Source organism: Phascolarctos cinereus, unplaced genomic scaffold, assembly GCF_003287225.1.
Source record: "Phascolarctos cinereus isolate Bilbo 61053 unplaced genomic scaffold, phaCin_HiC Scaffold_3;HRSCAF=262, whole genome shotgun sequence".
NCBI lineage: Eukaryota > Metazoa > Chordata > Mammalia > Diprotodontia > Phascolarctidae > Phascolarctos > Phascolarctos cinereus.
Genome location: NW_027555736.1, coordinates 19,970,643 through 19,998,011, shown reverse-complemented (window position 1 = coordinate 19,998,011; position 27,369 = coordinate 19,970,643). Strand labels below are relative to the sequence as shown.

The 27,369-nt window shown below is 43.9% G+C and overlaps 1 protein-coding gene across 1 annotated transcript in view; it reads right to left on the bottom strand.

Annotated features, from left to right (window-relative positions):
* The window catches only part of CISD1 (CDGSH iron sulfur domain 1), a 36,878-nt gene that overhangs the window by 2,843 nt on the left and 6,666 nt on the right, over window positions 1–27,369 (bottom strand). The window contains exons 2-4 of the mRNA XM_020998228.2: window positions 21,276–21,426; window positions 20,688–21,062; window positions 11,639–11,841 (exon numbers count right to left, since the gene is read on the bottom strand). Coding sequence (XP_020853887.1) covers window positions 11,639–11,841; window positions 20,688–21,062; window positions 21,276–21,426 — 729 coding nt within the window. The remainder of the gene's footprint in view (window positions 1–11,638; window positions 11,842–20,687; window positions 21,063–21,275; window positions 21,427–27,369) is intronic.

Sequence of the window (27,369 nt, the reverse complement as noted above, 5' to 3'; positions counted from 1 at the left end):
TAAGCACCATGATAAACTCAATGACCAGCCACAGTTCTCAAGGACTCATGATAAAACATGCTCCCTACATCCTGACAGAAAAGTGATGGACTCAGTACAGATCGAGACATATATTTTTTGGACATGTCAAATGTGGAAATTTGTTTTGTCTGATTATACATATTTGTTACAAGGGTTTTGTTTTTCTTTCCTCAAAGAAGGAGGAGGTGGTAAAAGGAGAGAAAATAGATTTTTGCTGTTGGAAATAATAAAGAGCTGGCATGTCTAGCATTCAACGATTTAGAGGGTAAGTTAAAAAAAAAACCAGTTATTTATTAGGTACTTATGAATTCACAAACATTTATTAACAGTCTACCTTGTAATGGGCACAGAAGTAGTTGCTAGGGGTACAAAGGCAAAACCAAGAAGCCCTGCCTTGAAGGAGCTGACATTCTGCTGGGGGTCAGTAAAAAAGGAATGCATAACTGGCTGACTTAATGTTTTCTGTAGAATACATTTGCTCTCCCAACTGCATGACATGTCATAGGCTGCATGTACCATGTTGGGATTCACTTTCCCCTCCCCTCCATCTCCTCTTTAAAAAATTTAATATGTATTTTTTTAAATTACATGTAAACAAAAATTTAACATTTTTTTTACTTTGAGTTCCATATTTTCTCCTTCCCTTCCCCCGTTCCTCCACAATCTGATATAGATTATACATGTGCAGCCATGCAAAACACATCCATATGAGCCACATTGAAAAAAAGAAAAGAAAAAGCAGACCAAAAAAAACCCCCCATAATAATAAAATTTTAAAAGTATGCTTCAATCTGCATTCAGACTCCATCATTTCTTTCTCTGGGGCTGGACAGCATTTTTCATCCCAAGTGCTTCAGAACTGCCTTGGATCACAGTATTGCTAAGAATAGATAAGTCACTCATGGTTGACCATCCTTACAATATTGCTGTTACTGTGGACAATGTTCTCCTGATTCTGCTCGTTTCACTTTGCATCACTTCACCCAAGTCTTTCCAAGTTTTTCTGAAAGAATTCTGCTTGTCACTTCTTGTAGCACAACAGTATTCCATCATAATCATGTACCACAACTTGTTCAGCCATTCCCCAATGGGTGAGCATCCCCTCAATTTCCAATTCCTTGCCACCACATAAAGAGCTACTATAAATATTTTTGTATATATCGGTCCTTTTCCTTTTATCTACTATATGGGGCATAGGCCTAGTAGTGCTATTGCCGAGTCAAAGGGTATGTAGAATTTTATAGCCTTTGGGCATAATTCAAATTGCTTTCCAGAAGGGGTGGATCAGTTCACAACTCTACCAATGACGCATAAGTGTCCCTATTTTTCCACAGCCCCTTCAATATTTGATATTTTCTTTTTCTGTCATTATTAGCCAATCTGATAGGTATGAGGTGGTATTTCAGAGTTGTTTTAATTTGCATTTCTCTAATCAATAGTGATTTAGGGCATTTTTTCATATAACTACAGATAGCTTTGATTTCTTATTCTGAAAATTTTGGACATATAGCAATTGAGGATTGACTTGTACACCTATAAATTTGACTCAGTTCTCTATATGTTTGAGAAATGAGGCCTTAGAGACACGCTGTAAAATCTTCTCCCCATTTTTCTTTCCTCCTAATCTAGGTTGTATTAGTTTTGTTTGCGCAAAAACTTTTAAATTTGATGTAATCAAAACGACCCATTTTACATTCTGTAATGCTCTCTATCTCATTTGGCCAAAAATTCTTCCTTTACCCATAGATCTGACAGGTAAAATATTCCATGGTTCCCTAATCTGCTTATGGTATCACCCTTTATGTCTAAATCATGTACCCATTTTAATTTTATCTCAGTAAATGGTATGAGATGTTGGTCTACACCTAGTTTCTGTCAAAATGCTTTCCAGTTTTCCAAGCAATTTTTCTCAAATAGCAATTTCTTGTCCCAAAATCTTGGATCTCTGGGTTTGTCAACCACTAGAATACTAGGGTCATTTACTACTGTTTACTGTGTACCTAATCTATTCCACTGACCCACCCCTTTATTTCTTAGCCAGTACCAGATTGTTTTGATGATTATCACTTTGTAATATGGTTTGAATTCTGGAACTGCTAGGCCATTTTCCTTCACATTCCCCCCCCCCATTGATTCCCCTAATATTCTTGACCTTTTGTTCTTCAATATGAATTTTGTTATGATTTTTTTCCCAGTTCTATGAAATAATTTTTTGGTAGTTTGAGTGGTATGGCATTGAATAAGTAAATTAACTTACGCAGAATTGTCACTATTATACTGGCTTGACCTACCCATGAACAATTAATATCTATCCAATTGTTTAGATATAACTATATTTGTGTGAAAAGTGCTTTGTAAGTGCAGTGGATACAGCGCTGGCCCTAGAGTCAGGAGGACCTGAGTTCAAATCCGGCCTCAGACACATGATACTCACTAGCTGTGTGACCCTGGGCAAGTTACTTAACCCCACTGCCTAGCCAAAAAAAAAATGTACTCTATTTTTCTTCAATCTAGGTATTTATATTTTCATAAATATTCATTGATTGCACTTAGCGACTGTTATATTTAATGGCATATAATTGGGCAAAATAATTCCTAACAATTGCTTTTATTTCATCTTCATTGGTGGTGAAGTCACCCTTTTCATTTTTGATACTGATAATTTGGTTTCCTTCTTTCTTTTTTTAATCAAATTAACCAATGGTTTACCTATTTTATTGGAGTTTTTTTCCCTTCATAAAACCAGTTCCTACTTTTCTTTATTAGTTCAAGGGCATTTTTACCTACAATTTTATTAATTTCTCCTTTGATTTTCAGGATTTCCATTTTGATATTTAATTGGGGATATAAAATTTTTTTCTATTTTTTGTTTTAGTTACATGCCCAATTCATTGATCTGCTCTGTCTCTATTATATTTATGTAAACATTTAGAGATAAAATTCCCCCTAAGAACTGCTTTGGCTGCATCCCATAAATTCTGGTGTACTGTCTCATTGTTGTCATTCTCTTTAATGAAATTATTGATCATTTCTATGATTTCCACCTCCTTTCAAGATCCAGTTCCATGGCTCCCTCCAACACAAGGCCTTGCCAATTCTCTAGTTATTAGCACCTCTCATACCAACATTACTTTGCATTCTCCTATTTTCCCAAGTAGAATATTAAGTTCCTTAAGGGCAGAAATTGGTTCATTTCTGTGTTTGTCCAGAGTACCCAGCCCAGGGCCTGGCACATGGTAAGTGCTGGATAAATCTTTGTTGGACTGACTGGAAATATATGGACAAATGCAAAATATATCCCAAGTAAAAAGTCATAGATTGGGAAGAGGCACTAACAAGCTGGTGGGATATCATAGGTGGAAGCTAAGAGGGGCCTTGAAGGGAGACATGGATTCTTACGAGATGGAAGAGAGGACAGGTCAAAAGGAGAGGCAGCACTGGAAACAAACCAATCAAGCTAGCACCAAGCACTATACATAAAGATCTGACTTTCTACCAGAAATCTGACTTTCTATCAGAATCCCAATGGGAAAATCTCAAGCTGGAAATGGAAAGGAAGATGTTGACATTCAAATCAGTGATGTGTGTTCCTTGCCCAGGCTAACGCATGGGTTCTTCTTAACATAGTACAAAGGGGCAGTCGACCGTGTGTTAAAGGGCAGGGTCACTGGGGTTTAACTTCAGAGGGAAAAGGACATGATACTTAAATCATTTCCCAGACACGGCTTTGGTTACTGCTGAACTCAGTTTTTGTGGAGGAAGTCTACTGAGATTCAGAAAAAGGAAGGAAATTCAGAAAAGTTCCTTTGTCAATGCTCAGAAACTGTTTAGGATTATATCAATGAAAATGACACTCAAGAAGCATTACCATCTTCCACTTCTTTCCTAACTCAACAGATACATATCAAGACAGGGGAATTCTGCAATCTTGACATGCTCAAAATGAACACAAAGTATTTCAATGACATGATACAGGAAGCACACCAGCTCAGGGTGACAATGCAATCTACCCAATTCCCAAGAAATCCAATAAAGTGCCCCTCTTGCTCCAATTAAAAAATCTCAGTAGCAGTTTTAAAACCAGAGCCATGTTCTGCAATCCCGACTGACCCTGACACTCTACCATTCAACCCCAGTTGCTGAACAAATATGATCCCTCCAATTCTTCTCCACTTTGAATAATTGGATGATGCAAGCACTTACTATGTGCCTTTAGTACTGTGCTATGCCCCAAGGAGATAAAAAGAGAAAAGTAAGATAGTTCCTGCTCTCAAGGAGGTCACATTCTAATAGGGAGAGATGATCTATTTAGGAGATTTCAGCTACAAAGTAGATAGAAGTCCCCATGATCCTGAGAATGCAAAAGCAAGGCAGATGGCAATGCTTCTTCTTTAGTGTCATTTCCATTAACAAACCACACTGGTTTCTAAGAATTTTCACCATGGAGCCCCCTGGCACTAATTTTATCATCTTGGACCTGGACCAATGTTACAAAATACATTTCCCAACTATCTCCCATCAACAGCAGCTTTAGCCAAGAAACCTCTGGGGTAGTTGCTTTGAGCTTAGGAAACTGCTGAGATCAACACCATTCCTCAGTCCATAAAGGCCATTTATATTAGGAAGCAAAGAGATAAACAACAGTATCTCATTTCCTTCTAATCTCCTGCTCCCATCTCAGCAAATGCTGGTCCTGCCTCCAGGGTGGTTCGACAACCTAAGAAAACCCTAGAATTCTCCCCACCTTCTGCTGCTCCCAACTCAGACAAAGAGAAGTACCCTGAGAAAACCAAACTGTGAATCTGAAAATATATTGAAGGAAAAGGCGTACTGCCCAAGCACAAATCCCTCTGCTCGTAGCCCAGAATGGGTTTGGTTCACATTACTAGCCGGGCTCCTCCAAAGGCAAAGAGCTTCCACGTGCTTACTGAGACCATCCTGACTCCTGTGTCAATTTCAGGTGATCAAAGTAATGCTCTCTCCATTTCACGGCAGAGACAGAGTCGTTTTAATGGCGACTGTTCTCTGGTTGTTCCTACCCCTCCCTCTCTGCTTGTATTCTGGGTCTGTCTCCTCACGACAGTCAATCTATTTCTGTTCCAGTAATCATTTACTGTTTGTATTTGTTTTTTTAGAGAAAGAACTGATTGCAAATGCACCTAAAGATTCATTACAGGGCTGATCAAGCATTCCCTACCAACTACTGTCATGAAGCCTGCCTTCTCTGGTGAGAAGTACAGAGCCTAAGAGCTGAAATTAAGCCTATGAAGAACAAGAGCTTGTAAATCAGGAATTAGTTACTTTCTGGGGTCACGGACTCTTTGGGAAACCCTTCTCAGAATCATGTTTTTACACACATAAATTAAAACACATAGTACCAAAGGAGAAACCAATTATTTATCAGCAGTGTGACCATGGGCAAGTTGGCTCACCTCTGCCTCAGTTTCCTCATTTGTGAAATGGGGTTAATAACAGCACCTGTGTCCTAGGGTTGTTGTGAGGACAAAATGAGCTAATATTTGTAAAGTACTTTGTGAACTTAAAGGTCTAGGTAAATGCTAGCTATTATTATATTGAAATACAGTTAAAAAATTTAAGGTATGAGCGCTTAAGACTGGAAAGGGACACATGCTGACTAAAATTTGTAACAGGGAAGAAGATGGATTCTTTGATTTCCCTAATGCTTAGCACAGAGCTGTGCACACGAGGGGTCTTTCAAAAACCCACTGTTATACAAACTACAAGTTGGTCAACTTGCCAGAGATACTAGGCAAAATACTACAGTGTAATAAGGAAAGAGTAATACTAAAAAATCGGAAAGGGAAGTGGTCACCACCACAAGCCACAAAATCCAATTCCAGTCTGCCATATTTCCTAATTAAAGCAGCAATTATGTGATAATTAAAGTTACCTTATAAGCATTTTGTATATACTTAATATATATAACATGTCATCTCTCCTGATAGAATATTAGCTGCTTGAGGGCAGAGAATATTTTTGGTTTTGTGTCCTAGGGCCCTAATATGATGCCTGACACTGAGCAGGCATTAAATACAGGTTTGTTGACTATAAGATCATAGAGAAAAGCGGGAAAGGACCTCAGAGGCTATCTACCTCAACCTCCTCATTTTATGCAGGAGGAAACTGAGGCCCAAAAAGATGAAGTGACTTGTCCACAGTTACACAGGTAGGAAGGGGCAGAGATAGGATTTGAACTAAGGTCTTTAGAATGAGTGCTCTTATCCCTGTACCGTGGTGCCTTCAAGTTGACTGGTATTGAAAACTGTTATAAAGATAATAAATGAAACTGGGAAACAGCCCATGACTCAGCAGGTAAGCTACCTATATATGTGGTGCCTCCCAGCATTACAAACTGGAAGAGCAGATCCCATCTAAAGGCTATGAAATCACTCAGATTGTGAGCAGCCTCCTAAATCTTTCCCAGTCTGGAGAACCCTCCAGGACAAACTGGCTGCCACTGTCCTTTCTCCAGTACTGCAGCTTCCAGCCTAGCTCAGGCTCTAGTCTTACATGGGCCTGCTTCCAGACTTCCTGCCAACCCCATAAGTCAATCTCTTGCTAAGGCCTCTTGATTTTACCTTGTCAACATCTCTCTAATAGATGCCCTTCTCTGCTCTGAGTCCACCTCCACCCTGGAACAGGCCCTCATCATCTCACCCCTGGCCTCTTGCAATAGCCTGCTGGGGCAGGGGAGAGGTCTGCCTGTCTCAGATTCCTCCTCACTCCATCTTCCACTCAGCTGTCACATGATCTTCCAAGGCACAGGCCCAGTCCTGTCACACCTCCTGCCCCCATCACCTCCAGGATCAAAGCGCTTCATAACCATCCCTCCTCCCAACTCTTCGGTCTCACACCTTACACTAGCCTCCTTATTGTTCCTCAAACAAGAAACTCCACGTACCCAGTGGGGATATTTTCTCCGGCTATCTCCCGTGCCTGGAATTCTCTCCTGCCTCCCATCCACCTATCGGCTCATGTTGCTTTCTTCAAGTGCCAACTAAATCCCTGCTTCTACCTGATCCCCTCAATCCCAGGGCCTTCCCTTTGCAGATCCCCTCCAATCTGTCCTGTATATGCCCTGGATGTACACAGCTGTGTACACTGTGGCTCCCTCACGAGACTGTGAACTCCTCAAGAGAAGTAACTGTCTTTTGCCTTTTTTGTATCCCTGGTGCTTAGTCACAGGGCTTGGCACACAGTAGGTGCTTAATAAATGTTTACCGGGGGCAGTTAGGTGGCGCAGTGGCCACTGGATTCAGGATGGCCTGAGTTCAAATCTGGTCTCAGACACATAACACTTACTAGCTGTGTGGCCCTGGGCAAGTTACTTAACCCCACTGCCTAGAAAAAATAAAATAAAATAAATGTTTACTGAACACTGATAAAAAAAAAAAGTCCCAACATATTCCAAAATACCTACGGCAGCACTTTTTATGATAACAAAGAATTGGAAACAAAGGAGATACCCATGAATTGGGGAATGGCTAAAGAAATTCCAGTGCATGAATCTTACTGTGCTATAAGAAATGGTATGTATGATGAACACAGAGAAGCTTGGGAAAATTTATGTGAACTGACGCGGAGTAAAGCCAGCACAGCTAAGGAAACAATCTATACAATTATAAATAATATACAAACAATATACATGACTGTAACAACGAACAACCACAGACACACAGAAGTCCAAAGTGAAGGTTACAAAAGTACACAGAACAAGCAGAACTCAAAACAAGAGGGCTGAGAGAATACACTTGCCCTTTGACAGAGGCAGAGGTGGCATGTGGCCCATGTTTTTCAATCTTTTTTAATGCCATGATCTTTTCCCTCTTCTTTTCGTCTAAATAAAACTATCTGTTATATGGAATGGCTTTCTGAGAGGAAAAAAGAAAGGGGGGAGAGATGCTGGGGGTAACTATGGTGATATAAAAGCCAAAGACATCAGTACAAACTTATTTTAAAAAAATATTTATTGCCATGTTATTGTCCTCACACAAGGATCACTACAATGGCTCACTTGTGGTTATCAATGAGGCAGGGGGGGTGGCCATCCTCATCCCCATTATAATACCATTATCGCAGAGCTGGAATGCACCTGAACCTGACCGTGAATTGCCTCTACCATCCACCTGACAAGTAATCAACCAGCCTTTGCCCATTATTTCCCAAGGTAGTTCTAACTATATGATCACAGCTCTAGTGCTGGAAGGGACCTCAGGGGCCATCTAGTGTAACCCCCTCATTTTACAGATGAGGAAAATGATTTGTCCAAGGTCACACAGGTTGTAAGAGAGGTAGGATTTGAATCTAGGTCTTTGCACTATACAATACCGCTTCCCTAAGAAATGTTTTTGGTCAGTTTTCCCTTACACTGAGCTGAAATCTGCCTTTTGTCAATTTTAGCCCTCTGCTCTTAGTCAACAAGCATTAACAAGGCCTACTATGTGTCAGGCATTGTGCTGAGCTCTGGGAATACAAAGGGAGGCAAAGGACAGCCCCTGTCCTCAAGGAGATCAAAGTCTAAAGAGGGAGAAGATACAGGCGAGGTAAGCTGGAGATAATTAACAGAGGGAAGGTCCTGGCATTATGGAGGATTAGGAAAGGCTTCCCACAGAAGATGGGGGAAGGCCAGGCAGGCCAAGAGGCAGAGATGAAGATGGAGAACATTCCAGGGCTGGTGGACAGCCAGTTCTGTCTTCTGAGAGTAAGCAGAATTCCAATGGTAATAATAGCTGACCCATATAACCCTTTAAGGTTCACAAAGCACTCGCTCACTTGACTGCCACAATGGCCTTGGGAGGTAGACAAAGAGAGAGCCTGCTGACTGCTCAGTGACCTGCCCAGGGTCCCCCCTGGGCTCATTAGTACCAAGAGCCAGGATTCCAAGCCAGATATCCTCTAACTACCAAGTAGCTCTTGTTCACTTCACATTAAAAATCTTGTGAATGTTTGAAGAAAGTAGCCAGGTTTGGCTTAACTCTTCCCTACTCCAGGTATCAATATCCAAGTGCCTCCTGGAAATCTTTGCATGAACAGTATGGAGTCCCGTCATCATCCTGGGTGCCCTCCTCTGGAACCTCAGGCCCAGGGACATGTCATGTCAGTTTCTGTCCTAAGAGGGTGTACCTGAATACCCAGGAGGAGGTCTGACCAGAGCCAAGCCAAGCAGCACCATCACCTCTGCTAACCTCTGGGTCTGGGCACTCATCCTAGCCCCTGAGAAGTCCACGAAAAGCCCAGCTACTGCTTCTCTCACAGGCTTCAGCCTACTCCTGTCTTTCCTCAATCTGGTACTTGAAGAGTAGCAGTTTGGTTTTTTTTTACACTAAAGCATAAGGCTTTACCTTCACTTCTATTCAATATTATCTTATTAGATCTGGCCAGTCATTCTAGCATTCTGAGATCTTTTTGGATTCTATCTCACCTTTGTCATTTTCACATTTTGGATAAACTTGTGCTGTCTACACCTTCTTCCATACCACTGGAAAAAAAAAACTGTCAAGAGTAGGGTCAAGGTCTGGGCCTGAGTCTTGAACTCTCTCTATGTTCACAGGATGTCAGAGCTGGAAGGGTGAAAATGACCCAATCCAACCATAACGGTTCCAACGTTGCCATGAACATCCTGGCAAAATCAAAGAAAATAGCACGCCCAGATCTGCTTCCTGTTCGAGGCAGGATCTGAACTCAAGTTTTTCTGACCCCAAGCACCAGGTTCTGTCTACTGTGGGTTATGAAGTGCTTACTAAAACCAGGCATCTTGCTAAGCACTGAGGATACAAACACAAGCAAGAAATTCTTGCCCTCTAGGAGCTGACATTCCAACGAAGGAGGGGTAGGACTGCTAAAAGGAAGTTTTCAAAAGTGAGGCTAATGCCACGCAGCGGCAGTGACTCCTCCTGTTGGCCTCTGCTTCTCCGGTGTGGTGGAGCAGGGCTGTTTGCAGCTGCCTGTCCTCATTCTCTGCTTTTACTTACCTCCTGGCTCCGACCTTTCGAATCTGGCCTTTTGTGATTTCCAGTCTGGATTACCCAGTATCAGATCACAAGTACCTGTACTGTCCCCTGCTTTTGGTCAGTTTTCCCTTACACTGAGCTGAAATCTGCCTTTTGTCAATTTTAGCCCTCTGCTCTTAGTCAACAAGCATTAACAAGGCCTACTATGTGTCAGGTTTTCAAGAAAGGGGACAAGGTCTAGAAAAAGCTGTAAGCTGGAGAAATGTTTATTTTTTAAAATATTTTCAGCTGAGTCAAAATGATTTTTTTTTTAGTTTATGTAAAAATTTATTTGACCAAAAGCTAGAGAAAGGTGATACTATTACACATGATACATTTGGTAAAGATCTAAATGAAAAGCAAGCACTGGTTTCATTCAGCTTCAGATTTCTAGTGTGTTTCTGGGAACTGTGTAAAAAGATGATTTTTAAATATCCTACCTACTGTAAAACATCCAGCCATAAGTGGCTGCTCAGCTTGCAGAAAGCTTGCTAAAACCTAGATCCCCAATCCAGCCCTCTCCTCTAACACACCCCAAGGGCTCAATGTCCCTGTGCCAGAGCCTAATTGTTTCACATTTCTATAGCACTTTAAGGTGTACAAAGTGATTCCTTCACAGCAACCCTGTGTAAGAGAAAGTGGTACAAGCATTTGTAACCCCTTTTTACTGGGGTTGAATGAGGCTTGGAAGTCAAGTGACTTGCCTGTGATCATGCCATAATCATCATCCATGTTTCTGCCTAAGTGCTGGTGATACAAAGAGAGGCAAAAAGCAGGTCCCTGCCCTCAAGGAGCTCCCAATCTAATGGATTGCATAGCTAATAGGCAGCTGAGGCAGAATCTGAACTCAGATTTCCTAAGTCCCAGGTCCTATCCCCTACTCCACACTGCCTCTGCTCTTTTGGCAGGTTCAACGCCAACAGTCTTCTCAACTTTCTACACAAAGAAAGGGAGCCATGAGGTCATCAGATTTTGGTAGGACTAGCCAGTTGGCTGGTTTTGTCAGGGACAATTTTTTTTTGAAATAAAAGCTTTCCTCAGTGAAAAAGAATAAAAAATAACACACTTATAGGAAAAGAGTCAGAAAGACAGCTATCTCTGTTCTGCATTTTCTCTAGCCTTTCAAGTGTCTGTTTTAGTGAAATCTATTTTAGTTGTTAATTAACACTGACAGTACACAAAGTTCTTTCTGTGACCACAGAAATCACCAGAAATGCTGAGAAGGAGTGAATTTACCTCCTCCTCCCCTATGGCTTCAGGAAAGTATTTCACCCATCTCAAGATCCCTATCTCTAATCTCAGGCCACTACGGTTGGTTAATAGCTGCTGGTATTACACAGGACAATCCATGTTGGGGTTTGACACAGTACATTTCTCTCAAAGGAACTAAGGTTTTTGTTATGTTCTGTCAGTACTAAGCCTGGTCCAACGAAGCTGAGCAAAATGAAATCTCTTTGCCTCGCAGTGGGAGGATACTGGGAAATCATGAACTGATCCCGACTCTTGAAAAGGGTGAATAAGCAAGCATTATCTGATGACCAGGATTCCTAAGAGTGGCTTCAAAACTGCTGATACTTGGGATCAGCCCCCAGACCCCACTCCCTCACCTTCTTGGACCTCCAACAGCGGCAGTATACGGCTTTCTCTCCCAAGTCTTCCATGTCAAATGCGTGGACAACCTTGGGGTTGTCTTTCTGGATGGTGGGGTTGACCATCGAACCGTAGCCTTTTTCTTTCACCAAAAACCTTTTGTAAGCTAGGTAGCCCACCACAGCGGTGCCAGCAGCCAGGGCCACAGCTGCAATGTAGTCTGCAAAATCAAGGAGAAAAAGAAAATCATGATCAGCAGAGATTGGGCTAAATAAATTGTGGAACATGAATATAGTAAGAATAGTATTACTCCTTGACAATGGATTTGAGGATTTCAGAGAATCATGGGAAGATGCAGGTGAACTGATAAAGAGTAAAGTAAGCAGAAACAAGAAAACAATCTATACCATACTTGCAAAAAAAATGTAAATGAAACTGATAAATACAGTGTAATTATAATGACCCTAGAGAAGAGAAAAAACATACCTACTCCTCTTTAAGAAGGTGGAGGACTATGGGCACAGAGAATTATAAATACTATCAGACACAAATAATTTGTTGGTTTTGCTATCCTGTTTTTCCCTCCTTTTCGCAATCTTTGTGAAAAAGAAATAGGTCTGGATCAAGGATAGGGCAGGATATATCTGAAAATGAAAGTGACAGAAACACTTTTAACAGCTGTCTTCGCTTTGACCCAGCAACAGCACTCCTAGGGCTATATCCCAAAGAGATCATACAAATGGGAAAAGGACCCACATGTACAAAAATATTCATAGCAGCTCTTTTTTGTGGTGACAAAGAATCGGAAATTGAGAGGATGCCCATCAATTGGGGATGGCTGAGCAAGTTGTGGCATATGAATGTAATGAAATATTATTGCGCTACAAGAAATGATGAGCAGGCAGACTTCAGAAAAACCTGGAAAAACTTGTATGGTCTGATGCTGAGTGAAGTGAGCAGAACCAGGAGAACGTTGTATACAGTAACATCCACTTTGTGCGATGACTTACACTGATAGACTTAGCCCTTCTCAAGCAATGCAAGGATTTAAGACATCTCCAAAGGTCTCGTGATAGAAAATGCTATCCACATCCAAAAAGAACTGTGGAGTTGGAAGGTAGATTGAAGCATACTACTTGCTATTTTTTTCCTTCTGCTTTGTTGTTTTCTCTTTCTGGTGGTTCCTCTTATTGCTTCTAATTCTTCCTTACAACATCACTAATGTGAAAATATGTTTAATAGGAATGTATATGTATAGCCTATATGAGATTGCGTGCCGTCTCGGGGAGGGAGGTGGAGAGGGAAAGGGAGAAAAATTTAAAACTCAAAAGCTTATGGAAGTGATTGTTAATAATTCAAAATAAATTAAATTTTAAAAAGTGAATGCTGAAAACTATTTTTGCATGTAATTGGAAAAAAAATACTATTAAATGGAGAAAAAATAAAATACAAACCAAGTAAAAAAAAAAAGCAGGGTATTATTTCCTTGCTTTCTTCTGGACAGCTCTTGGGCTCTCTTCCCTTGCCCACACCACAGGACCAATTCTCACCCTATCATCCATTTTCTTACTCTATCACACAATTCCTTGATGGTATTTTTTACCCTCATTCTTCAGTGAAATTCCTCATTGGTTCTACGTTGCTGTTTAAGCCAACAAAAATTTTTTTGAGCAGGGGAATACAAACATGAGCAAAAAGGCAGTCTCTGCCCTCAAGGAGGTTACATTCTAATGGGGGAAGATAACACACCAAAAGGACCTGAAAAGAACAGAAGAGGTGCCCCAGTAGGGGTGAGTGAAGTAGAGAAAATGAAGAATGGTGGTGGAGCTTCCGGAAAGAATTCATCAATGGCAGAAAGGAGACAGGGGAGTTGAGGGAGAAGACAGGTTGAAGGCAGCAGAAATATGATAATGCCCCAGATTGTTCTGTAAAATATACACTATTTTAACACACCAGAGAGACGTGGCCTCACAGTTAGGAAGAGCCAGGTTTAAGTCCTGCCCCTGACATATACGGATGGTATGCTCTTGTGTCAAGGTGAGTCACAACCTCTCAGTACTAAGGCAGCTCTCCAAAACTCAAAGGTTTCACAGAAGGTGCCAACCTGCCTTGGTGGAGGGTGCTTCCTACTGGGAAATCACAGGGCCAGGACCTCTAGCACCTACACTGCCCAGCTCACCTGCCTCTTCCTGAACTTCCTCCTGCTCTGGCTTGTGCATTTTTAGTGTCTCCTTGATATTGTTCATGTGGCCTTTCATGAGCCCTGTCCCCAAATGGGACACCAGCCCCTGCTCCAGGGAAGCTTTGAGAGATGCCAGCTCTGTACTACCTGATAGCCTCAGAGCACAGGTAACAATATTAGACAATAATAACTGGCCTTCAGCCAGTACTTACAAATTTGCAAGTGCTTTATACACAGGCTCTCATCCGAACCTCACAACTCTGAGGGGAAGAGATCCACTAGTATTATGATGCCCATTTTACAGATGAGGAAAACTGAGGCCCAGAGAGGTTACAGGGCCTCTCTAGGGTCATAAAGCTAGCAAATGCCAGAGGCAGGAGCTGTACCCAGGCAAGCCTGCTCCAGGTCTACCAAGCTATCCACCACATCATGTAGCTGCACTTGTTACATCATATAAAAGGTGGTAGAGAAAACCTGGGAAGAGAAGGTCAAGTGGACGAAGAGGGGCGCTTCGCACCATTCTCCCAGTGTGCCAAAAGTACCTAGACAGACACCAAAGCTCAAATGAAACCTACGTCTCCCATCTCTCCAAGTGATCCCGAATCGACCAGGCCACTGCTCCCACCTTTCCAGACATTTACAAGTCTTTCTGATGCTTTCTCTCTTGGTGATATCTACAAGCTTTTTTCAACTTTTGAGATGGGTTTTTTCCAACCCTATGCTCCCTATGTTCCCTCCACTTTGGCTATTTTTTTTGTTTTTGTGGTTCTGGGGAAGGAACAATGGCTTTGGTGTCAGACGCACTAGCCCTACTCTCACATGCTCACAAGTCTTATCTTGGGCCAAGGACTTAACCTCTATGAGCCTCAATCATCCTCACCTAGAGAACTAGGGGGCTGAATCTCTAAGGTCAGTCCCTGCCAGCACCCAAAACCTTCAATGACTCTACTTATCCTCCACTTCCTCTCAGTAAGCAGGCTCAGTGCTTCTTTCACATAATGATGCTAAATTCTATCAACCTGACCTCTGCAACATCCATCCTATGCCTCCTTTCCTCCTGACGCTCCCACCACCCTGGATTACTGCAAGAGTCTGATGGTTGTTCTCCCTGCTACAAGTCACTTCTTGTCTACTCTCTATGAAGCTGCCAAACTTCTTCCCAAAGGGCCTAAGTGACCATGTCACCTCCCACGCCCACTCAGTAACTCCAGTGACTCTTCCTGCTTCCAGGACGAAATATGAAGTCTTCTGTTTAGCATTCAAAAACCTCTGATAATCTACCCCCTCCTAATTTTCCAGTCTTCTTAAACCTTACTCACTCCCGGTAGTCTTTAATCCAATGACACTGGCCTCCTTGCTGTTCACTGAACAAGAAATTCTACCTCCAAATCATGGCATTTTCACTGGCTATCACCTATACCTAGAATACTCTCACCTCATCTCTGCCTCCTGGCTTTCTTCGAGTACCAATTATATTCCCACCTTCTATGAGAAACCTTTCCTGATGTCTCTTAAGGACAAGGCCTTCCCTCAGTTGATTACCTCCAATCTATCCTGTCCATATTTTGTATGCACACAATTGTCTGCATGTTGTCTCTCTGATTAGACTGAGCTTCTTGAGAGGAGGAACTGTCTCTGTGTGTGCGTGGGTGTGCGTGTGTGTGGTCTTTTCTGGCATACTCAGAACTTAGTGGTGTCTGGTACATAGCAGTAATAAGTACTTGTGGAATGACTTATTCCTATGCATGGTTGCTATTTACATATAACAACAAAAAGAATAAATTTGGCCTCATATCAGTGGCAAGGAAAGAAAGTGACAAGTTAACATGAGATGCACATCTAGGTTTCCTTTTGACTCTCAAGCAGCACTGTCCAAAAGCCCGAGGCTAAGTTTTCACCAAGGATTTCTCTGGAGAAAGATTCTCAAGCCATCCATACCATGAAATCACCAATTGGGGATGGCTCTCAAGGAGGATTTTCAACCTTGCTAAAGATTTTCAAGTTCTATTCACAAGACTCCTCTTTCTTGATCTCTTAGAACCAAACACATTCCTTAAAAAGGGGAACTAAGGAAGTATACCTCTCTCCATTCAAACCACATTTATGAAATGCCTGTTGTGTGAAGGGCCCTGGGGATAAAAAGACAAAATCATTTTTTAAAATGGTCAGTCTGCCTTCTATTCTACCTCACTGTCACTTTGAAGAGTTAAGGCAGTAATGAGGAACTAAGTTAGAACTGACTTGGCTCTGGGAAATATATTCAGCAGAAGGGAAGCTGCAAGAGAAACTCAATTAAGTGAAAGCAGGACATCAGACAGGCAGAAAGCGGGAGAGTGACTAACTGGACCTGTGCAGAGAATGCTCTCTCTCCTGAAAGGAATTATCTTTACCATGCTGTTCAGAAGAAAGTACTTCCCCAAGCATCACCCTGCTTACTAGAGGCCTGGCTTGTGAATGGGATCTTATTTTGTCTACTTTACCATGCCCGCCTATACTCTGGTCCACCTCTTCTTCTCCCCTCACCTCCTCCAGCTGCCTTTATGGGCTGCCTTTCCCCATTAGAAGCTAAGCTCCTTGAAGACAGGGACTGACTTTTTTTTTTAAGAGTCCATGATATATTTCTAAAATAGAATTTTATTTTTTCTAATTACATGTAAAGACCATTTTCCCCCCCGGCAATTAGGGTTAAGTGACTTGCCCAGGGTCACACACAGCTAGTAAGTGCCCACCTAGCTGCCCCCAAGACCATTTTCAACATTCAATTTTTATAAGATTTTGAGTTCCAAGGGACAGCTAGATGGCGCAGTGGATAGAGCACTGGCCCTAGAATCAGAAGGACCTGAGTTCAAATGTGGCCTCAGACACATAACACTTACCAGCTGTGTGACTCTGGGAAAGTCACTTAACCCCAACTTATATATATTTAAAAAAGGTAAGATTTTGAGTTCCAAATTTTTCATCTCCCCCCCAAGAAGGCAAGAAATCTGATATAAGTTATCCATGTACAATCTTATTAAAACGTATTTCAGAACTGCCTTGCTTGTTTGTATTTGTATCTCCAGCCTTTAACACAGACCCTGGCACTTAACAACACTTAATCACTGTTGTATCCACCCTTCATCCATCTGTCCATTCTTCCATCCATCCCCTCACAGTTCTATTGACCACTGGTCATCCATTTACCTTTCATTCATCCATGCACTAGGGCTACAAATACAAAACCAAGGACACTCGTTCTCAGTGCTGGTGACTACACACAAAGGGGGAGGAGTGACTGCTCTGAAGTTACATACAGGGGTGCTGAGCAGGGCCCTGGAAGGAGAGTAAAAAGTCACACTCCATTTAGTAATTATGGTTTGACTTTGGTTTATGGTTCCAGAACTGGGGGGAGAGGAGAGAAGAAGGACCAGGTATTCTCTGAATGCCTCCTATAGTTCAAAGCCCTGAGTTAAAAAGAAGAAAGGTAAGATATTTTAGAAAGTCTAATTACCAGCAATTACCCATTATTGTTAACTTCCTCCCTTCGGATCCTATTCAACAGAACAATACCAAGAAGTCTGTCCTACCCATTAAAAAAAAACAAACACTTCTCTTCTCTGTACTCATTTCCCATGGAATTAACTGAAGAATGGTTTCGGTTCAGGATTTTTCAATTTCCTTTGCCATCCCCCTGCTCTGTTCTTGTGGAAGGAGTAGAGGGAAATGTCCTCCAGGAGGAAAAAAAGCTAAGATACTGAGAGTTGGCCAAAAGAGTGGTGGTCTCCCCAAGAATGGCAGTGGCCTATGTGGGGCTGCCCTAGGCTCCCGGGCAAAGCAGGAAGTCCCCCAATTCTGTCACTCTTATACTTGGGAGGTGACCAAGAAACAAGGGAAAGGCCCCTATTCTATTACTGCAAGCAAGAAACTGAGGCTGAAAGAACCAAATAAGACAGCAAAGAACAACACATGAAAACAGAGGGAAGCTCAAAGTCAACCCAGCAGGCCATTGCCTAATTCTAAAAGGTGGAGCAAGACAAGGACAGCAGCTTGGTTACTACAGTACAGCCAGAATGCCTACAGCCACTAGGGGGCGCCACAGTGCACAAGACCAGAGCCAGCAAGACCCCAGAAGTCAAATCTGGCCTCAGATATGTACTAGCTGTATGACCTAGGCAAGTCACTTAACCATCATCTACCTCAGCTTCCTCATCTGTAAAATGGGGATCGATCACAACAGCACCTACCACACAAGGTTGCTGTGAAGATCAAATGAGATAATAATTTGTAAAACACAGTACAGAGCCCGGCACACAGATGCTTAATAAATGCTTTCTCACTCCCATGCCCCTCCCTCACTGTGGGGTCAAGAAGACTTGGATTCAAATCCCACCTCAGATATCATGTGACCGTGAGGTTTGGATTGGACGGCTGTTACCATTTTTTGTTTTCCTGACCTTTGACATCATACTCCCTTTTACAAGGAGAGAATCATCCAGTGCTTCACTGGCAGAGAAAGGCCTGCATCCTAAGTTACAGCTTTGGGGCTGCAAGGCCACCTAGAATAACCTGTCATTTTACAGGTGAAGAATTTGCTGCCAGAGGTGAAGGCACATGCCAGGGACCCACAGGTAGTGCAGCTGGGTCATCAACCAAGTCTCCAGCTCTTTGTGACAGCCCCACGTCTAGAAGAAAGTCAAGCACTTCTCACTAACCCACAAGACCTGTGCCTCAAGAGGGTAGACAGAGGTAGAAGGTACCTGGGGGGCCATCTAAGCCAGTACTTTCATTCTGTGGATAAGGAGCATCCCCAGAGTCATGGTGGATGCCAAATCTCCTCTAGTTTGACAGGATTCTGAGAGAGAGAGAGAGAGAGAGAGAGAGAGAGAGAGAGAGAGAGAGAGAGAGAGAGAGAGAGAGAGAGAGGGAGAGAGAGAGAGAGAGGGAGAGGGAGAGAGAGAGAGAGAGGGAGAGAGAGAGAGAGAGGGAGAGAGAGAGAGAGAGAGAGAGAGAGAGAGAGAGAGAGAGAGAGAGAGAGAGAGAGAGAGAGAGAGAGAGAGAGAGAGAGAGAGAGAGAGAATAATCAAGCTCAGACTCAAGGCAGGACCCACAGCTTAAATAAACCAGCTGCTTTTCCAAATATTTATCCCATCAAAACAAACGAAAAAACACAAAAACAACACCAGCTGTATGCCAGAGTGAACACTGATGTTAAAAGTTCCCATGGCTATATTCTCTTGGCTTCAGGAAAGCTCACATTTTAAAGCCATGTCACAATAACCTGGGCTTGAAGCCCTAAGGCTGCTTTTGTGCCACAACCTAGAGGATGATGGATTCCAAGCTGGAAGCCATCCCAAAGAACATCCTGGTCCAAGGCCCTTATGTTACAGAGAAGGACACTGAAGCCAGGGAGGCTCACAAGATCATAAAATGTAATTAAAAGGGACCTCAGAAGCCAACCAGTCCAGCTCCTTCACGTTACTGAGGAGGAAACCAAAGGCCAGGGACTTGCTCAAGGTCACAGTCAGGATCTGAATCCGGGTCCTCTAAGTCCATCCAAAGCCACTGTGTGGCACGGCCAGATAATGAGGAACATTAGATGGAACGTAGAGGACCATCTCCAGCACTGTAATTCAAGCAGATATTGAAAAATCTCACTCTAGAGCTATACGCTTCAGAGGGAAGATAGGCAACCTAGTGTGGCAAGGCAGATAGTGCTGGCTTTGGAGCAGGGAGGGCCTGGGTTCAAAGCCTATGTCTGGCTTTTCCTATACCAGGTACTCTGGGCCAGTGATATAACCTACCTGAGAGGCTCAGTTTTGTCATCTGTAAAATGGTGATGGTATTTATAATGCCTACCTCATAGGGTTGTGGGGCTCAAATGAGAATGTAAATAAGTGCTTTACAAACTTCACAGCCTGTTCGCTATGATTATTATTTAAAAATTATTGTGGCCCACCACACTTGGGAGCAGTTTTCCCACAGGTTTAAAAATTCTTCTGCAAGTTTCCTGTAGAAATGTGAAGTAAGCAGTACCAAAGCTCTGCTAATGTCACTGCTGATGATAATAATAATGATGACGATGATGTTTTCACACACTAGAGATGCTTTTCAAAAGGCTCACTCAAACAATATTCAATAAATGAAAAGTTAATGAAAAACCGAGTTCCTATAAAGTGTTTATTTTAAAGGAACTGGGCCCATCTATTTGAAGGAACCATAAAATTAAACCTTTTCTAAAAAAACCGCCCATCAGATAAAATAATTTCCCCCATTATCTGCGCCATCACAAACGTCCTGCACCCGGGCAGATCTCCGCACGGGCCCTTTCGGCTTCCCGGGGGCAGAACTAGGGTGGCACACTGCCCCATGTTCCCGTCTTAAGGGGAGGGCTGCGGGTAAGCCTTGGGGCGTGACACCGAGCCGGGCCCCCGAACGCCAGCCAGCCCCCCCAGCTCCGCCCGGCCCGAGGCCCCGCGGGCTTCGCCAAGATGCCCTTTCCAGCCCCGGGCACCGACGGGAAGCGTGGGGAGGCAGGGGGAGCTCCCACAGCCTGGGCCCAGGCCAGCTAGGGAAGCCCGGGGGCTCGGCTCAGGCGAGCGGCCCGATCTCTCGGGAAGGAGAGTGGGGGCTGCCGGCCCCGTGAGCCGGCGGGTCCGTGAGTCACCCTCGGGGCCCGGCCCCCTCCCCGTGACCCAGCGGGCAGGGCGGGAGGGTCCTCGGAGGGCCCGCAGCCGCCCCCCCCGCCCCAGCATCGCAGCGGGTGGGCGCGCTCCACGGCGGGGGGCGGCCCCTGGGCGCCGGCCTCCCCGCGGAGCCCCCCCCCGCCGCGCCCGCTCCTCGGCCCCTCCCCCGCCCCGCCTCGCCCTTGCCGCCGCTCGCTCAAGGTTAGGCGGCCGCGCGCTCACCTCGCACCGAGAGGTTGGAATGCAGCCCCATGGCGGCGCCGGCGCTCCGCGGGGAGTGTACGGGCGGGGGAGGGGGGGCGCCGCTGCAGCCTCGTGCCGACCGGCCCTCACCGCACACCGGGGTTCGCTCCGCCGGCCGCCCGCGCACCCTGACGCTCGACTCGAGGGCAAGCAATGCCGGCGGGCCGGAGGGCACTGCGCAGGCGCGGCAGACGCACGTGGAAGGGGCGGGACGAGAGGCCGGAGGCCGGGGGCACGGAGCATGCGCGCGCGTCAGGCTCCGCAGCCGGCCCCCCCCCCCGCCCTGTCCGGGCGTGTGTCGCTGTTCTCCTTCCCGGTGTGGCTTGGTCGGCTCCCCGGGTTCGGTTGTCTTTGCTGTGGGAACGAACGGGCAAAGCAGAACTGCTGGGCGTGCGCATTTAGTACGCACCTATTGTCTGCGAGGCACGGGGCTAAGCTTGGGTATACGCAAAGACGCAAAGGACAGTTCCTGCCCTCCAGGAGCTTGCAATCTAACTAGGGAGGGAGACTCCAGGCAAACAACTATATGCGCGTCAGGGATGAATAGGAAATGATGAGCGGAGGGACGGCACTGGAGGTGCAGTTTTAGCCGGTACTTGAAGGAAGGCAGGGATGCCCCGAGACGGAGATCGGCTGGGAGAGCACTCCGGGCATGGGGCTGAGGGAAGACCGCCAGAAGGCGACTACTCACAGCAGAGGCCAGGGTAGGGTGTAAGCCCTGCAAAGGTAGGAGAGGACCAGGCCATGAAAGGCTTTGTTTGTTTGTGTGAGGCAATCGGGGTTAAGTGACTTGCCCAGGGTCACACAGCTAGTAAGTATGGAGTGTCTGAGGTCACATTTGAACTCAGGACCTCCTGACTCCAAGGCCGGAGCTCTATCCCCTGCACCACCTAGCTTTCCCCGTGAAAGGCTTTGAACGCCTCCCTGAGCATCCCTCTCTCAAGGAGGGGAAACAGCCTACACCCCAGTTATGTCCAGACAAGACAAATGCACGCCTCGCATCAGGGGAGTGCGCTGAGAATGTCTAGCTTTGGCTTGAGGTTATCGTGTTCCCAGATGGGCACGTATTCAGGAAAGAGGTCCTTGACACGTAGCCCGGAAAGTGCGTGTTTTCTCCTAGCACCTGGTGTGAGATCCCAACTTGAAGACTTAACTGAGCTGTACGTTATACATTTCAGACCAAACATGAATAATGTATTGATAAAATTTTGAAATGCAATGAACTCCTAGATATCATTAGCACTGGGTAAAGAAATACTTTGGAAGTTTCATGAATCCTTTCCAAAGTCTTTCAAGTTATTTATAATCCAAGGGGAAAGATCGCTGGGCTTTGGATGCAGGAATATCGGGCTTATATCCTTAATTTTGCTCTCCCAGCTCACCAAAGTGAACTTGGCCAAGTCATCTCATGTCTCTGAGCCTCAGTTTCTTCATCTACTTAAATGAGGGAGTAGAGCTAGATGGTTTCCTTTGAGTTAAAATTCTAGGAGCTATCTTGGATAGTGAAGAAACAAACCTACCAGTGGATGAATTGCATCAGATGTCCTAGAGACGGCTCATAAGGGCCATTGTTAAATTTTGAGTATTTACATACACCTCTATTCCCAAGGCTCTCCAGATCTAACATGTCTTCTGTACCTATTGATAGCTAGGTGATACAGACCTGAATTCAAATCTAACCTCAGATATGTGAGCCCTCTTTTCTGTCTGTACTCTCTAGTTGGTTCTCCTTGGTTTTTATGAGTTAAGTTATCAGCTCTATTTAGTGACTCCCACATTTATATATCTAGCCCTAATCTCTTTCCTGAGCTCCAGAACTGCCTCACAAACTGCTTATTCCATTGAATATTTCAGACTGGTTATCTCAAACTCATTTTCTCTCTTAAAAATCCCCATATTGTTGTAGAGATCTCTCCCATCCCTCCCAACCTTAGTATCATCCTTGACTCCTCACTTTTACTGCTTCCACAGTAGCTGTAAAATCTCGTGATTTCTGTTTTTATTCCATCTCTTGCATTTATCCCCGTCTTTCTCCTCACTCAGCCACTACTTTGGTTCAGGACCTCATCACCTCTCCCTTGGTCCATAATTGCAATAACAAGGGTGTTAAATTATAAACAGAGGGCTTTATATTTGATCTTGCTCATAACAGGGAGCTGTGGAGTTTATTGAGAGTTGAGGGGAGGCTCACTTGGCCAAATCTGTACTTTTGAAAAATCATTTTAATAAATGAATGAAGGCTATAATGGAGAGAGAGAGATGAGTTAGTGCAATTCAGAGCCTCTTGCGGTAGTCCAGGTGAGTGATGAGGACAGCCTGTGTATCAGCCGTGCGGCTGTGTGGATGCAGAGAAGAGGATGTGTGTAAGAGATGTTGGGGAGGGGGAAATGACAAGATTTGACAATGTAGTGAGTATGTGGGATGAACTCAGGTAAGAAATTGAGGAGGACCCCAAGGTTGCTGAGCCTGGGTATTTGGAAGGATAGTGCCACACTTAGCAGTAATGGGAAAGTCAGGAAGAGGAGAAGGCTTGAGAAGAAAGACAATGAGTCCTACTTGGGATAGCTTGAGTTTGAAATGCTTAGGGGACCTCTGATTCAAGATGTCTGTAAGGCAATAGATGATCTTTCTCAGAGAAAGCTTAGGTCTGGCTATATAAATCTGGGGATTAACTTTATAGAGATGATAATTGAACCTAAGGGAACTGGTGAGATCACCAATTGAGATCATGTAGAACAGGGGTCAACAAACTATGGACAACAGCCCAAATCTGACCTCCTGCCTGGTACAGCTGAAAACAAAGAATGTTTTTTACATTTTTAAATAAGGCTTTTTTATATTCAAAAATGTAAAAACCAGTCTTAGCTCAAAGGCTAGATAAAAACAAGCCCCCATGCTTCCTGTCTGTAGTTTGCTGACACCTGGTATAGCATAAAAATTGAAGAGGACCCAGGACAGAGCCTTCATATACACAATTAGGGGATGTGACCTGGATGAAGAAACTGCATGAGTTCGAGTGGTCAGACTCATCAGAGGAGAATCAGGAGGGACTACCTAGGAAGAAATGATGATGGAAATGCCAAAGACTGCAATGAGGAATGAGAAAAGGCCATGAGATTTGGCAATGAGGAGATCATCAGTAACTTTAAAGAGCGTAGTTGAATGATGAGGTCAGAAGCCACCAACCTGGCAACTGCTTCTGTAGGTCCTACAGTCACAATTACTGAAGACCCAGAAAAGAAAGTTCTTGATGCCAAAATAGTTGGCGTTGTTAAATGGTTCAACATCAGAAACCAAAATGATTTTATCAGTGGAAATGACCATCTGCTTTGCCGTAAAGACTGATGAGGTTTAGGGGTGCTGGGACCCCAAGATCGCAACACATGGGTCTTGTCCAAAGGAATTCGACCTAAGCCTTCTTTCAGCCAAAGAAAAGGTTTATTAAAGATCTGCCATATTAGCCAGACTCTTGAGGAATCTGAGAGTCTGTGAGGTATTGGCCAGATTCTAAGAATCTGAGCAGTGGCATACACTTCCTGATAGGGCGTTTATCCTTGTCCTCTATGCTGTGGAAGGTGTACCCAGGTCCATGGCCTCGAACTAACCCAGTGGACAGAGAGCCTCAGAGTGCATCAGGCCGAGTTTGAGATGGTCTCGTAACTGCCTGAAAAACACCTCCAAGCCTTGGTGCTTGGAGAGTGACCCCCAACTGCAGAGCAAGAAAGGGAGGGGGAGAGGCTTATATACCTTCTAGTCTTGGCTGGAGAAGAACTTGGGGTTAGGCAGTTTTCCCGTATGGGCCACCAAAATGTTAATGTTTAGGGGTGCTAGAACCCCAAAATCAGAACATGCAGGTCCTGCCGAAAAGAATTCAACCCAAGCCTTCTTTCGGCCAAAGACAAGGTTTATTAGAACATCTGTCATTTTGGGCAGACTCTTAAGGAGGCTGAACATTAGTAAGCTATTGGCTAGATTATAAGAATCTGTGCAATGGCTAGATTTTAAGAATCTAAGCACCTCAGTGGAGACAAAATGGAACTTATATACAGAAAGACTGTGGGAGGGATCTAGGAGTAGCCATGTAGTTTGGGTTGACTAGAGAAGGGGTCTAAGGAAGATCTGAATGGGAGTGGCCAATAAGCTGGGGCGAATAGAACTTCTGGCACCTGGACCACTTGGCCAAGGGAGAATGGAGCCTAGCTAGGATTAAGGGTGGGAAATGTCGGGGGCTATAGGGAGGTAAGACAATGGAGGGGAGATTGGGTGTAGCCACAGTGAAAGGCCAGTTAATGGGATTATAGCCTCAGATGAACGCCAGAGATTTGGCTGTGTGGGAAAGTCCAAGGTTTTTCCTTTCTGGAATCCAGATCCCAACCTCATCAAGACCATAGAACCTTTCTATTTAACTTGTAGTTCAATCTTCCATGCGTTGTTTTCCCCATTAGCAGGACTGACTTTTCTATTTGTATCCCAGGGCTTAGCCCTGTGTTACGTACATAGTAAGCACTCAATAAATCATTCACTCGCTCATTCATTCATTCTTCAGAATGTAGAATGCAGAAGGATTCAAATCCAGAGGGGAGAAAGTGGAAGCACCTGTAGTATAGATAGCTTTCCCAGTGAGTTCAGCCAAGAGGGGGAGGAGAGATACAGGATGAAAGCTAGTGGGGATGGTTGGACCCAGTGAAGATTGGTTTTCATCAAGACTCCTCAGGATTCATTTTCTGGTAGTCTCTCTTCCCCCAATCCTTCCCCTTTAAATACAAAAGCCATGTTGTATCTGTTTCACACATCCTTATATAGTATGTGTGAGTGTTGTCTAGCCAGACAGAATCCAGTCTCTGTGAAGGCAGGAAATGTTTGCTAGGAAGAACCAACCTAAGTCACTACAGAGAGTCATATCATCAGGAGGATGGTCACGTGGTGATGATTTAATTTTGGGGGGGCCATGACGACCCATATGAAAAAGAAAAAGAAGACATAGTCCACAGACCTGTGTAACCAACCCCCTTCTGCTTTAGCAGTCAGGAAAGGGCGCTAAGTAAGAATCACACAGCTTTTAGGTTGTCAATAACCTTTAATTTGACAACAGGTCTGAATGTAAGTGCCTTGTTAAGTGATTGAGTGGATATAATGCTAGAAAAGCCAGAGAATATTAATTTTGATGTACTTCATAACTAATATGCATTATGTTACATATATACATGCATGTATATATCTATATGTTGTATATACATACCTACATCACATACACACACATATAACAACAGTATCCTCTAAATTATTGTTCCTGCTTCCAGATCAACCCTTTAGTCACCATCAAGGGGAGCAACCCTTGTGGAGAAGGGGTACACCAACACTGCCACCATTTGCATTAGATTGGGAACACCTGGAGGGCAATGAGTGGGAAGAGTTTTTTTGCCTTTGTATTCCTAGCAGTTAGCAGAAAGACTAGCACATAGTAGGTGCTTAATAAATGCTAGTTGACTGACTAATACCAACCGGTATTAGTAAAGCAGTCCTGGGCAGGTAAACTAAAAGCCTTCCTGCCCAGACCACCCACCTGTCCCCTGCAGCCATGATCCTGAGAAGCAGCCCCTGTGGAATTGTGACTCAGCAATTTCCTCTACCTCTACCTCCTTCCTCCCCACCAACCTCCTTAGCAGCCAGAGCTACTAAAGGCATGAGGATGAAAGATCTAGATGCCACAGTCCTTAGCACCACCAAATGGTTCAACATCAGAAACTAACACAACTTTATTAATGGGAACAACAGTAAAGAAGATGTGTTACCATCTGCTTTGCTGCAAGAATCACTGGACCTTTTAGCTGACTGCACCAGAAACTTCCTCTCTGTTTTGTCTCCTTTTATTAACATGTGAGCTCCTTGAGAACATGGTCTGTCTTGGTCTTCTATTGGTATACCCAAATGTGTTAACACCTAGTATGTGTTTCATTCTTTCTTTCTTTCATTGAACCCCAAGGAAGTTGTGGCTAAATGGATGGATGGCTCAAAAGTCCTTCTTGGAGAACTAGATGAGTTAAATTTACTATATGCCCAAATATAAGAAAAAACATTCTCTCGCGGGATATTTGGTTATCGTGTATTGCAGCAACCAAAGATGTCTTTGCAAAAAGACCATCATGAAAATAATTGTAGCTCATGTACCAACGTTGGTAGCTGAGGGTGAAGTAACAGAAATTTATGGAAGAACTTGATAAGCCCCTCCAAATGAAATAAACATATACTCTGACACTTGATGACTTCAAAACAAAGATGAGAAAAGTTAAAGATGAGGTTCTTGTAGTTTGTCCTTCATTCTTGAAGAGGACCATGACATCAGGAAGATGATGCCATGACTTGCGAGTGAAGTGGATTTAATTGAGAGAGGGCTGTGCAAGGTCACCAGCCTCACTTTCTCCTCCAGAGCCATCTGGGCCCGATGGCCAGATATAGATCAGGACAACTGTAGATGGCCCCACTAAAGATGAGGAGAAAAAAAATAGGGAAAAACATAGTTCAGTACAAAGGAATGAGAGAGGCCAAAGACTTCTGGTTTACACAGAAGCCTCATGCTTCTTTGTCATGCACATTTTCTTTGAGAAAAGGATGATAGGTATTGGACATGATGAATACCAAACAACACCATAAAGAGTGAAGT